Below are 13,806 nucleotides of genomic sequence, written 5' to 3' on the forward strand. Positions count from 1 at the left end.
TCCGAAAACGTACGAAAACGACTGTTTTGCAGTCTCTCTCTTCATGAATTATTAGTGAATTTGAGAAGTTATTTTCAAACACTGCTTTGGTGTTCCTCTTCACAGTAGCTGCCTGTTAGTTATAGCCAGCTGTCAGCCACTTACACCTACTAATAGTGAGCTTAGGCAACAATATAGCTGCAGAAAGAGGGTAGCAGGTTGTCATTGTGTGACCAATATGGAACCTGATTGCCTACACATTTCGACACAATTTTCAACTTAAAATGTCATCCTACAATTATTTATAAGAAACAAAATGACAAGAAAGTAGGAAAGTAAAATCATGAATTGTGCATATATGGCTGTCAGGCTGGCCACACAAAGATGATTTGCTGTGTACATGCATTAGTTTAGTTTAGTTTGATGCATTTGCCATGTAATAATATTACAATGATAATAAGAAGATGATTAGCTCACTAGCTAATGACAACCATAAGCCTTTTCATCATTGCAAATTTGTGTTGTCAAAGCAAAGGACAGTCAATTAGAATTTAAATGATGAAGTATATCCATATTTTGACGTGAACACAACTTACATTAATTTCTGAAGTGAAAGCAGGAAGTTTCCTTATTTCTAAGTTGTCCATGGGTCCTCTGTCAAAATGTAAAACCCATGGTAACTCGGTGCTTGAGGAAAGTTTTTTCTTAATGTCCTGTAAATAAAAAACATGATTATTTTGATTGCTACAACAAAAACATCAGAAACATTCCAGGAAATACCCATACCTTTGTTTGGTTTGAGGCTCCCTGACACCTCCTCCCCATTACCACCACCACCACCATCCCCCTGAAAAATTCCAATGTCGCTTCATAACATTTCTGACATGGAGGTATTTTGCGGAAATAGCAGGTGCGCTGTATTAGCAAGGGCTATTGGAATCGGAAAAGGAAATTGGGGGTAACTTCTTTTTCTACATGGTCATAAACCACGCCAAAATACCTTAGTTTGAATTACAGATAAAGATGAGGATGAAGATGAAGGGGTGGGGGTACCAAAAAAGACAACTGTTTTAGTATGGGTGCAAGCAAAGTTGTTAGTCAGGGAAACAGACCAGGAGGGGACAAAACCTGGGATAAAAGGGAGCAGGAAGGTTGTGGGTGGGAAAACACTAGACTAAGTCTGACTCAACTCCATATTACAATCAGTGCCCATATCAGTTAACTACCCCCCCCCCCTCCCCAATGTGGTACTCCTCTATATACGCTATATGAGTAAATGCAGCCCCAAAGGGTATGGTTTTTGAAGCATTTTGGTCTGAAATATGGGGAAGAGATTTTAACCGTTTTGGTCTGAAACTTTGACATCAGGTATGGATTCTGGAAACCAGGTCTGAAAATGGGTATGAATATTATAGATGCCAGGTCAATAAAGGGTACCATAACAATGCATTTTTTGGTCTGAAATAAGGTCAGGGTATGAAGAACCAAGCTGCAGACCCCTACCAAAACCTCTGAGGAGTAACCCCTCCTCCCTAGTTTAATGGCCTTAGCTCACACGAGTCTCCTGTAGCTCAGTGGTAGAGCATCCAAACTAGTAATCGGAAGGTCTTAGGTTCGACTCCTGATCGGAGCACTTGGATTTCCTTTTTCTGAGTTTGCCTGTGTCATTACTGAATAATACATCATTGTCATTTGTTCACCAGGCTTAAAATATTACATCACATTTCCTTTCATTGCGCATATGCCACTCATTGACATTCCAATCCTAGCAGTATGCAGGATGTTTGTCTCACGAACCTAGTTTAATGACCTTAGCTCCCACGAGTCTCCTGTAGCACAGTGGTAGAGTATCTGAACTAGTAATCGGAAGGTCTCAGGTTCAACTCCTGATAGGAGCACTCGGATGTCCTTTTTCCGAGTACATGCATGCCTGTGCCCTATCTGAACAATACATCATTCCCTCACACATGTACATGTTAGAACCAAGTTTATAAATAAATTAAATGACTGTGCATACCTCAAATGCAGGCAGGTCGACATTAACTGGATCTGGTAATTTCTTTAAAACCCAGCTAACAATTTCTTTGGTTTCTAAACTGTCAATAACCTAACAGAGAAACACACAAAATGATAAATTATTTAAGAAAACAGATTTTGATAACTTACAAACTCTGAAATTCAAATTTCAAACATCAGTTCTCCCTTATGATGTAGTCACTAAAATTATCCTCTCTTAGGACACATTATAATAATCAAATGATCAAACATAAACACACAATTCCTGGATCAGAACTAGCTGTTTCTCACAAAGTTGCAGTGCCAAAGCAATGCTTAATTTAACAAATAGAAATTTAAAGTATGTAATTAAACAATGCAGCACACCTCTCCTTTTTCGGGCCCAACGTCACCTTTGAAGTACACCAGATCATCACTGTAGCCAACCTCTTTGCACAAACTTGAACTTGCTCCACAGTCAATTGTGCCAATATTCACCAAGTTATCCTGTAAAAATAAATCAAGTATACCATGCAGATTAGAATCAGTCCCTAGGCACTCAGTTTATAAATTTTGTAGGTCTCAAGAAGTGTGTTTAATAGGCCATTTCCAAGTTACTTTGAACCTCATTATGAAAGCAAGGCTAAGTGCATACTTTTTGTAAGTTATGAAAATTAGTTTTCATTCATATGCAAACAAAACTGCTTTTCATATTATATATCACATTAGCCTCGCTTTCATAGTGAGGTTCACAGCAACTCAGAAATGGCCTATTGAGACAGGACAATATTAAAGAGAGGGTATTAATTTCTGTTTTGACTTGAGCGTCTGCAATAATCATCGTAAACAGTTTTTCAAAAAAGATGAGTAATGACAAGAACTTTAAGCTAACAGGAAAAAAAAATACAGTGAAGATTTAAAACTTGAGCAATGAAAGCTTACTCTTAGGGAGCTTTCCATTTGTCAGAACTGGCCAGTCAGACCGTTCAGTTCGTAAACGGAATGTTCCAATTTGAAGAATAAGTTTTATCCTCACACTAGTCCTTTAGATTTCTCCAAAATAGCGCATCCTTTTTTCAGAGTGATTATTTTTCAAGATTTTGCTGCACCATTCCTTCAAAATGACCCATTCGATTTACAGGCTGGACGGTCTGGCCAGCCAGTTCTGACAAATAGAAAGTACTACTAGACATTTTCTATGTCAACAGCTTTGCTGTCAATAGGTGACAAAAAAATTTCAGGGATTGGGGTCGTGCACATTTTTGGAATTAAGGTACTTGAGCCATAATGCCTCTTGCTAGTGTGGGAGGTGCTTAGTATGGGGGAACTAGAATAGGGGTGTCAATTAACAATCAGAGTGACACCCTTCAAGGGGGAGGGGGGTTAGTGTTAGGTGCTAACTGTTCTGGCCCCAGTTGTTCAAAGGCCGGATAACTTTATCCGCTGGATAAGGCACTATTTGGGGTCTAAAATATAAGTCACGTTAAACGTTGTCCAAGGTTTTCGTACACTCTTAAACTAAACTGTGGTTAGAGTGTGCATATTCGCTTGTACACTTCGAAATACTGAAATCTTTGCACAGATTGAATCTGTCGGATAGTGACTTATCCACTGGATAAGGTTATCCGGCCTTTGAACAACTGGAGCCTGGTTATTTACTGTAACACTGGGGCCCTAGGTATGAAGAGCGATGTGTTACATAGTGTTTCAAAGCCAAGAATCATATCATTCTTAAAACTACATCAAACACTGGAATCAATTCAATTGAAATGGTGAATACAATCAATAAAAATCAACCTTACCAAAATTGCTGCAAGTTTAATTCTTGTATCTGAAGACAGGCAATCTGTAAGTAGTCACAACAGTGTTAAGGTTTTCATTAATTTCATTTTCCAAGATTAAATTTCTAATTTTATAAGCTGAATCACTTCTCACCTCCTCCAGGAACACAGAAGTCAATCAGCCAAGGATCATCACCTTTGTTTATATGCTTTTCAAAATTATCTGCAACAATAATTTTCAAACAATAATAATTATTGAAAGATCATGTCCAGGATTAATGTTCCTTGCCCTTGACAATGGGGTTTGTTAGGGCTTAAACCCATTGACCCCTGGGTTTGTTTGTTTGCTTTTGCTGTTGTTGCTTAAATGGGAATTTAGAGCCAAATTGTCAAAAACCTTGTTTTCAACTTGATCATGCGATGGGAAATTTTCATCTTAATTTTTTTGACATTCTGTTTGGGGCATTATGTGCACAAAGTCAAATTTTGAGATTGATTTAAACAGGCTTTTTTGTTTTCAAATTTTTACACTTTTGAGTTTCTTCTTTTCCTTTTTCTCCCACTTTCTTTCCTTGGTTACCTTTACATGTAAGCTACCCAGAATAACCTTGCCCATAACAGCAAATAACAAGAACTGATGAGGTCTAATTTGACACATTATATCTTAAAACTCTTAAATGGTGGTTCAGCATACACATACCACAAAACACCAGTTCAATGCACCCAACACACAGACCAAAATATGTCACTCCGGTTGTGGTTTACACATACATTAGTGCATTACATCTATTTATTTAGTAACAAAAATTAGGTTGTATGGTGCCGTATGATCCAATTAGTGCCTGGCATGAGATCAGATCATGTGCCAAGGGCTTGTTATGGGAGGTTAAAGAAAATAGGAAAGTCCAAACTACCAGCCTAAAAACTGGTCACAGCCGCTTACTTAAGAGTGGTCGAGCAGCCTTACGAGAGGTTCCAGCTATGGTGATTTGACTGGGAAAATTGAGCTATTTTGGAAAGTAGTCGCTTACTAGAGTGGCCGAGCAGCCTTACGAGAGGTTCCAGCTATGGTGATTTGACTGGGAAAATTGAGCTATTTTGGAAAGTAGTCGCTTACTAGAGTGGTCCAGCAGCCTTATGAGAGGTTCCAGTGGCCGAGCAGCCTTACAAGAGGTTCCAGCTATGGTGATTTGACTGGCAAACTTTAGGTATTTTGGAAAGTAGTCGCTTACTAGAGTGGCCGAGCAGCCTTACAAGAGGTTCCAGCTTTGGTGATTTGACTGGGAAAATTGAGGTATTTTGGAAAGTAGTCGCTTACTAGAGTGGTTGAGAAGCCTTACGAAAGGTTCCAGCTATGGTGATTTGACTGACAGACTTTAGGTATTTTGGAAAGTAGTCGCTTACTAGAGTGGCCGAGCAGCCTTACAAGAGGTTCCAGCTATGGTGATTTGACTGGGAAAATTGAGCTATTTTGGAAAGTAGTCGCTTACTAGAGTGGTTGAGAAGCCTTACGAGAGGTTCCAGCTATGGTGATTTGACTGGCAAACTTTAGGTATTTTGGAAAGTAGTCGCTTATTAGAGTAGTTGAGAAGCCTTACGAGAGGTTCCAGCTATGGTGATTTGACTGGGAAAATTGAGCTATTTTGGAAAGTAGTCGCTTACTACAGTGGTCCAGCAGCCTTACGAGAGGTTCCAGCTATGGTGATTTGACTGGGAAAATTGAGCTATTTTGGAAAGTAGTCGCTTACTAGAGTGGTCCAGCAGCCTTACGAGAGGTTCCAGCTATGGTGATTTGACTGGGAAAATTGAGCTATTTTGGAAAGTAGTCGCTTACTAGAGTGGTTGAGCAGCCTTACGAGAGGTTCCAGCTATGGTGATTTGACTGGCAAACTTTAGAGATTTTGGAAAGTAGTCGCTTACTATAGTGGCCGAGCAGCCTTACAAGACGTTCCAGCTATGGTGATTTGACTAGGAAAATTGAGGTATATTTTTGGAAAATAGTCGCTTACTAGAGTAGTTGAAAAGCCTTACAAGAGGTTCCAGCTATGGTGATTTGACTGGCAAACTTTACGTATTTTGGAAAGTAGTCGCTTACAAGAGGTGGCCGAGCAGCCTTACAAGAGGTTCCAGCTATGGTGATTTGACTGGGAAAATTGAGTTATTTTGGAAAGTAGTCGCTTACTAGAGTGGCCGAGCAGCCTTACGAGAGGTTCCAGCTATGGTGATTTGACTGGGAAAATTGAGCTTTTTGGAAAGTAGTCGCTTACTAGAGTGGTCGAGCAGCCTTATGAGAGGTTCCAGCTATGGTGATTTGACTGACAAACTTTAGGTATTTTGGAAAGTAGTCGCTTACTAGAGTGGCCGAGCAGCCTTACAAGAGGTTCCAGCTATGGTGATTTGACTGGGAAAATTGAGCTATTTTGGAAAGTAGTCGCTTACTAGAGTGGTTGAGAAGCCTTACGAGAGGTTCCAGCCATGGTGATTTGACTGGCAAACTTTAGGTATTTTGGAAAGTAGTCGCTTACTTGAGTGGTTGAAAAGCCTTACAAGAGGTTCCAGCTATGGTGATTTGACTGGCAAACTTTACGTATTATGGAAAGTAGTCGCTTACGAGAGGTGGCCGAGCAGCCTTACGAGAGGTTCCAGCTATGGTGATTTGACTGGGAAAATTGAGCTATTTTGGAAAGTAGTCGCTTACTAGAGTGGTCGAGCAGCCTTACGACAGGTTCCAGCTATGGTGATTTGACTGGGAAAATTGAGCTATTTTGGAAAGTAGTCGCTTACTAGAGTGGCCGAACAGCCTTACGAGAGGTTCCAGCTATGGTGATTTGACTGGGAAAATTGAGCTATTTTGGAAAGTAGTCGCTTACTAGAGTGGTTGAGCAGCCTTACGAGAGGTTCCAGCTATGGTGATTTGACTGGCAAACTTTAGGTATTTTGGAAAGTAGTCGCTTACTAGAGTGGTTGAGCAGCCTTACGAGAGGTTCCAGCTATGGTGACTTGACTGGGAAAATTGAGCTATTTTGGAAAGTAGTCGCTTACTAGAGTGGTTGAGAAGCCTTACGAGAGGTTCCAGCTATGGTAATTTGACTGGCAAACTTTACGTATTTTGGAAAGTAGTCGCTTACTAGAGTGGTTGAGAAGCCTTACAAGAGGTTCCAGCTATGGTGATTTGACTGGCAAACTTTACGTATTTTGGAAAGTAGTCGCTTACGAGAGGTGGCCGAGCAGCCTTACGAGAGGTTCCAGCTATGGTAATTTGACTGGGAAAATTAAGCTATTTTGGAAAGTAGTCGCTTACTAGAGTGGTTGAGCAGCCTTACGAGAGGTTCCAGCTATGGTGATTTGACTGGGAAAATTGAGCTATTTTGGAAAGTAGTCGCTTACTAGAGTGTTCGAGCAGCCTTACGACAGGTTCCAGCTATGGTGATTTGACTGGGTAAAATTGAGCTATTTTGGAAAGTAGTCGCTTACTAGAGTGGCCGAGCAGCCTTACGAGAGGTTCCAGCTATGCTGATTTGACTGGGAAAATTGAGCTATTTTGGAAAGTAGTCGCTTACTAGAGTGGTTGAGCAGCCTTACGAGAGGTTCCAGCTATGGAGATTTGACTGGGAAAATTGAGCTATTTTGGAAAGTAGTCGCTTACTAGAGTGGTCGAGCAGCCTTAAGAGAGGTTCCAGCTATGGTGATTTGACTGGGAAAATTAAGCTATTTTGGAAAGTAGTCGCTTACTAGAGTGGTCGAGCAGCCTTACGAGAGGTTCCAGCTATGGTGATTTGACTGGGAAAATTGAGCTATTTTGGAAAGTAGTCGCTTACTAGAGTGGTCGAGCAGCCTTACGACAGGTTCCAGCTATGGTGATTTGACTGGGAAAATTGAGCTATTTTGGAAAGTAGTCGCTTACTAGAGTGGCCGAGCAGCCTTACGAGAGGTTCCAGCTATGGTGATTTGACTGGCAAACTTTAGGTATTTTGGAAAGTAGTCGCTTACTAGAGTGGTTGAGAAGCCTTACAAGAGGTTCCAGCTATGGTGATTAGACTGGGAAAATTGAGCTATTTTGGAAAGTAGTCGCTTACTAGAGTGTTCGAGCAGCCTTACGACAGGTTCCAGCTATGGTGATTTGACTGCGTAAAATTGAGCTATTTTGGAAAGTAGTCGCTTACTAGAGTGGCCGAGCAGCCTTACGAGAGGTTCCAGCTATGCATATTTGACTGGGAAAATTGAGCTATTTTGGAAAGTAGTCGCTTACCAGAGTGGTTGAGCAGCCTTACGAGAGGTTCCAGCAATGGAGATTTGACTGGGAAAATTGAGCTATTTTGGAAAGTAGTCGCTTACTAGAGTGGTCGAGAAGCCTTAATAGAGGTTCCAGCTATGGTGATTTGACTGGGAAAATTAAGCTATTTTGGAAAGTAGTCGCTTACTAGAGTGGTCGAGCAGCCTTAATAGAGGTTCCAGCTATGGTGATTTGACTGGGAAAATTGAGCTATTTTGGAAAGTAGTCGCTTACTAGAGTGGTCGAGCAGCCTTACGACAGGTTCCAGCTATGGTGATTTGACTGGGAAAATTGAGCTATTTTGGAAAGTAGTCGCTTACTAGAGTGGCCGAGCAGCCTTACGAGAGGTTCCAGCTATGGTGATTTGACTGGCAAACTTTATGATTTTGGAAAGTAGTCGCTTACGAGAGGTGGCCGAGCAGCCTTACGAGAGGTTCCAGCTATGGTGATTTGACTGGGAAAATTGAGCTATTTTGGAAAGTAGTCGCTTACTAGAGTGGTTGAGCAGCCTTACGAGAGGTTCCAGCTATGGTGATTTGACTGGGAAAATTGAGCTATTTTGGAAAGTAGTCGCTTACTGGAGTGGTTGAGAAGCCTTACGAGAGGTTCCAGCTATGGTGATTTGACTGGCAAACTTTACGTGTTTTGGAAAGTAGTCGCTTACGAGAGGTGGCCGAGCAGCCTTACGAGAGGTTCCAGCTATGGTGATTTGACTGGGAAAATTGAGCTATTTTGGAAAGTAGTCGCTTACTAGAGTGGTTGAGCAGCCTTACGAGAGGTTCCAGCTATGGTGATTTGACTGGGAAAATTGAGCTATTTTGGAAAGTAGTCGCTTACTGGAGTGGTTGAGAAGCCTTACGAGAGGTTCCAGCTATGGTGATTTGACTGGCAACCTTTAGGTATTTTGGAAAGTACTCGCTTACTAGAGTGGTTGAGAAGCCTTACAAGAGGTTCCAGCTATGGTGATTTGACTGGGAAACTTTACGTATTTTGTAAAGTAGTCGCTTACGAGAGGTGGCCGAGGAGCCTTACGAGAGGTTCCAGCTATGGTGATTTGACTGGGAAAATTGAGCTATTTTGGAAAGTAGTCGCTTACTAGAGTGGTTGAGCAGCCTTACGAGAGGTTCCAGCTATGGTGATTTGACTGGGAAAATTGAGCTATTTTGGAAAGTAGTCGCTTACTGGAGTGGTTGAGAAGCCTTACGAGAGGTTCCAGCTATGGTGATTTGACTGGCAACCTTTAGGTATTTTGGAAAGTAGTCGCTTACTAGAGTGGTTGAGAAGCCTTACAAGAGGTTCCAGCTATGGTGATTTGACTGGCAAACTTTACGTATTTTGGAAAGTAGTCGCTTACGAGAGGTGGCCGAGGAGCCTTACGAGAGGTTCCAGCTATGGTGATTTGACTGGGAAAATTGAGCTATTTTGGAAAGTAGTCGCTTAATAGAGTGTTTGAGCAGCCTTACGAGAGGTTCCAGCTATGGTGATTTGACTGGGAAAATTGAGCTATTTTGGAAAGTAGTCGCTTACTAGAGTGGGCGAGCAGCCTTACGACAGGTTCCAGCTATGGTGATTTGACTGGGAAAATTGAGCTATTTTGGAAAGTAGTCGCTTACTAGAGTGGCCGAGCAGCCTTACGACAGGTTCCAGCTATGGTGATTTGACTGGGAAAATTGAGCTATTTTGGAAAGTAGTCGCTTACTAGAGTGGTTGAGCAGCCTTACGAGAGGTTCCAGCTATGGTGATTTGACTGGCAAACTTTAGGTATTTTGGAAAGTAGTCGCTTACTAGAGTGGTTGAGCAGCCTTACGAGAGGTTCCAGCTATGGTGATTTGACTGGGAAAATTGAGCTATTTTGGAAAGTAGTCGCTTACTAGACTGGTTGAGAAGCCTTACGAGAGGTTCCAGCTATGGTGATTTGACTGGCAAACTTTACGTATTTTGGAAAGTAGTCGCTTACGAGAGGTGGCCGAGCAGCCTTACAAGAGGTTCCAGCTATGGTGATTTGACTGGGAAAATTGAGCTATTTTGGAAAGTAGTCGCTTACTAGAGTGGTCGAGCAGCCTTACGAGAGGTTCCAGCTATGGTGATTTGACTGGGAAAATTGAGCTATTTTGGAAAGTAGTCGCTTACTAGAGTGGTCGAGCAGCCTTACGAGAGGTTCCAGCTATGGTGATTTGACTGGGAAAATTGAGCTATTTTGGAAAGTAGTCGCTTACTAGAGTGGTCGAGCAGCCTTACGAGAGGTTCCAGCTATGGTGATTTGACTGGGAAAATTGAGCTATTTTGGAAAGTAGTCGCTTACTAGAGTGGTCGAGCAGCCTTACGAGAGGTTCCAGCTATGGTGATTTGACTGGGAAAATTGAGCTATTTTGGAAAGTAGTCGCTTACTAGAGTGGTTGAGAAGCCTTACGAGAGGTTCCAGCTATGGTGATTTGACTGGGAAAATTGAGCTATTTTGGAAAGTAGTCGCTTACTAGAGTGGTTGAGCAGCCTTACGAGAGGTTCCAGCTATGGTGATTTGACTGGGAAAATTGAGCTATTTTGGAAAGTAGTCGCTTACTAGAGTGGTCGAGCAGCCTTACGACAGGTTCCAGCTATGGTGATTTGACTGGGAAAATTGAGCTATTTTGGAAAGTAGTCGCTTACTAGAGTGGTCGAGCAGCCTTACGACAGGTTCCAGCTATGGTGATTTGACTGGGAAAATTGAGCTATTTTGGAAAGTAGTCGCTTACTAGAGTGGTCAAGCAGCCTTACGAGAGGTTCCAGCTAAGGTGATTTGACTGGGAAAATTGAGCTATTTTGGAAAGTAGTCGCTTACTAGAGTGGCCGAGCAGCCTTACGAGAGGTTTCAGCTATGGTGATTTGACTGGGAAAATTGAGGTATATTTTTGGAAAATAGTCGCTTACTAGAGTGGTCGAGCAGCCTTTTGACAGGTTCCAGCTATGGTGATTTGACTGGGAAAATTGAGCTATTTTGGAAAGTAGTCGCTTACTAGAGTGGCCGAGCAGCCTTACGAGAGGTTCCAGCTATGGTGATTTGACTGGCAAACTTTAGGTATTTTGGAAAGTAGTCGCTTACGAGAGGTGGCCGAGGAGCCTTACGAGAGGTTCCAGCTATGGTGATTTGACTGGGAAAATTGAGCTATTTTGGAAAGTAGTCGCTTAATAGAGTGGTTGAGCAGCGTTACGAGAGGTTCCAGCTATGGTGATTTGACTGGGAAAATTGAGCTATTTTGGAAAGTAGTCGCTTACTAGAGTGGTTGAGCAGCCTTACGAGAGGTTCCAGCTATGGTGATTTGACTGGGAAAATTGAGCTATTTTGGAAAGTAGTCGCTTACTAGACTGGTTGAGAAGCCTTACGAGAGGTTCCAGCTATGGTGATTTGACTGGCAAACTTTACGTATTTTGGAAAGTAGTCGCTTACGAGAGGTGGCCGAGCAGCCTTACAAGAGGTTCCAGCTATGGTGATTTGACTGGGAAAATTGAGCTATTTTGGAAAGTAGTCGCTTACTAGAGTGGTCGAGCAGCCTTACGAGAGGTTCCAGCTATGGTGATTTGACTGGGAAAATTGAGCTATTTTGGAAAGTAGTCGCTTACTAGAGTGGTCGAGCAGCCTTACGAGAGGTTCCAGCTATGGTGATTTGACTGGGAAAATTGAGCTATTTTGGAAAGTAGTCGCTTACTAGAGTGGTCGAGCAGCCTTACGAGAGGTTCCAGCTATGGTGATTTGACTGGGAAAATTGAGCTATTTTGGAAAGTAGTCGCTTACTAGAGTGGTCGAGCAGCCTTACGAGAGGTTCCAGCTATGGTGATTTGACTGGGAAAATTGAGCTATTTTGGAAAGTAGTCGCTTACTAGAGTGGTTGAGAAGCCTTACGAGAGGTTCCAGCTATGGTGATTTGACTGGGAAAATTGAGCTATTTTGGAAAGTAGTCGCTTACTAGAGTGGTTGAGCAGCCTTACGAGAGGTTCCAGCTATGGTGATTTGACTGGGAAAATTGAGCTATTTTGGAAAGTAGTCGCTTACTAGAGTGGTCGAGCAGCCTTACGACAGGTTCCAGCTATGGTGATTTGACTAGGAAAATTGAGCTATTTTGGAAAGTAGTCGCTTACTAGAGTGGTCGAGCAGCCTTACGAGAGGTTCCAGCTATGGTGATTTGACTGGGAAAATTGAGCTATTTTGGAAAGTAGTCGCTTACTAGAGTGGTCGAGCAGCCTTACGAGAGGTTCCAGCTATGGTGATTTGACTGGGAAAATTGAGCTATTTTGGAAAGTAGTCGCTTACTAGAGTGGCCGAGCAGCCTTACGAGAGGTTTCAGCTATGGTGATTTGACTGGGAAAATTGAGGTATATTTTTGGAAAATAGTCGCTTACTAGAGTGGTTGAGAAGCCTTACGAGAGGTTCCAGCTATGGTGATTTGACTGGGAAAATTGAGCTATTTTGGAAAGTAGTCGCTTACTAGAGTGGTCGAGCAGCCTTACGAGAGGTTCCAGCTATGGTGATTTGACTGGGAAAATTGAGCTTTTTTGGAAAGTAGTCGCTTACTAGAGTGGCCGAGCAGCCTTACGAGAGGTTTCAGCTATGGTGATTTGACTGGGAAAATTGAGGTATATTTTTGGAAAATAGTCGCTTACTAGAGTGGTTGAGAAGCCTTACGAGAGGTTCCAGCTATGGTGATTTGACTGGGAAAATTGAGCTATTTTGGAAAGTAGTCGCTTACTAGAGTGGTCGAGCAGCCTTACGAGAGGTTCCAGCTATGGTGATTTGACTGGGAAAATTGAGCTATTTTGGAAAGTAGTCGCTTACTAGAGTGATCGAGCAGCCTTACGAGAGGTTCCAGCTATGGTGATTTGACTGGGAAAATTGAGCTATTTTGGAAAGTAGTCGCTTACTAGAGTGGCCCAGCAGCCTTACGAGAGGTTCCAGCTATGGTGATTTGACTGGGAAAATTGAGCTATTTTGGAAAGTAGTCGCTTACTAGAGTGGCCGAGCAGCCTTACGAGAGGTTCCAGCTATGGTGATTTGACTGGGAAAATTGAGCTATTTTGGAAAGTAGTCGCTTACTAGAGTGGTCGAGCAGCCTTACGAGAGGTTCCAGCTATGGTGATTTGACTGGGAAAATTGAGCTATTTTGGAAAGTAGTCGCTTACTAGAGTGGCCGAGCAGCCTTTCGAGAGGTTCCAGCTATGGTGATTTGACTGGGAAAATTGAGCTATTTTGGAAAGTAGTCGCTTACTAGAGTGGTTGAGCAGCCTTACGAGAGGTTCCAGCTATGGTGATTTGACTGGGAAAATTGAGCTATTTTGGAAAGTAGTCGCTTACTAGAGTGGCCGAGCAGCCTTTCGAGAGGTTCCAGCTATGGTGATTTGACTGGGAAAATTGAGCTATTTTGGAAAGTAGTCGCTTACTAGAGTGGCCAAGCAGCCTTACAAGAGGTTCCAGCTATGGTGATTTGACTGGGAAAATTTAGCTATTTTGGAAAGTAGTCGCTTACTAGAGGTGGCTGAGCAGCCTTACAAGAGGTTCCAGCTATGGTGATTTGACTGGGAAAATTGAGGTATATTTTTGGAAAGTAGTCGCTTACGAGTTCTAGGTGGTCGCACAGAGAGGTTCAACTGTATTAAGAACAGTGAGGAAATGTAGATTCTGATATTGGGGATTGAGGGATTCAAAAGGTTCTTACCCTCCCACAAATCATACAGATTAACTTCCAGAGAGTCCAGTATGAACCTGACTAGTGTCCTTGTGCTTCTGGAACCACGATGAAATTCATGCTG

At 42.4% G+C, this 13,806-nt stretch overlaps 1 protein-coding gene across 1 annotated transcript in view; it reads right to left on the reverse strand.

Annotated features, from left to right (window-relative positions):
- The window catches only part of LOC146481886 (endoplasmic reticulum disulfide reductase DNAJC10-like), a 32,658-nt gene that overhangs the window by 12,636 nt on the left and 6,216 nt on the right, over window positions 1–13,806 (reverse strand). The window contains exons 7-12 of the mRNA XM_085107971.1: window positions 13,713–13,803; window positions 3,910–3,978; window positions 3,777–3,820; window positions 2,362–2,481; window positions 1,997–2,086; window positions 576–692 (exon numbers count right to left, since the gene is read on the reverse strand). Of these exons, the coding sequence (XP_084964097.1) occupies window positions 576–692; window positions 1,997–2,086; window positions 2,362–2,481; window positions 3,777–3,820; window positions 3,910–3,978; window positions 13,713–13,803 (531 nt within the window). The remainder of the gene's footprint in view (window positions 1–575; window positions 693–1,996; window positions 2,087–2,361; window positions 2,482–3,776; window positions 3,821–3,909; window positions 3,979–13,712; window positions 13,804–13,806) is intronic.

Source organism: Pavona decussata, unplaced genomic scaffold, assembly GCF_977016875.1.
Source record: "Pavona decussata unplaced genomic scaffold, jaPavDecu1.1 SCAFFOLD_48, whole genome shotgun sequence".
NCBI classification, from domain to species: domain Eukaryota; kingdom Metazoa; phylum Cnidaria; class Anthozoa; order Scleractinia; family Agariciidae; genus Pavona; species Pavona decussata.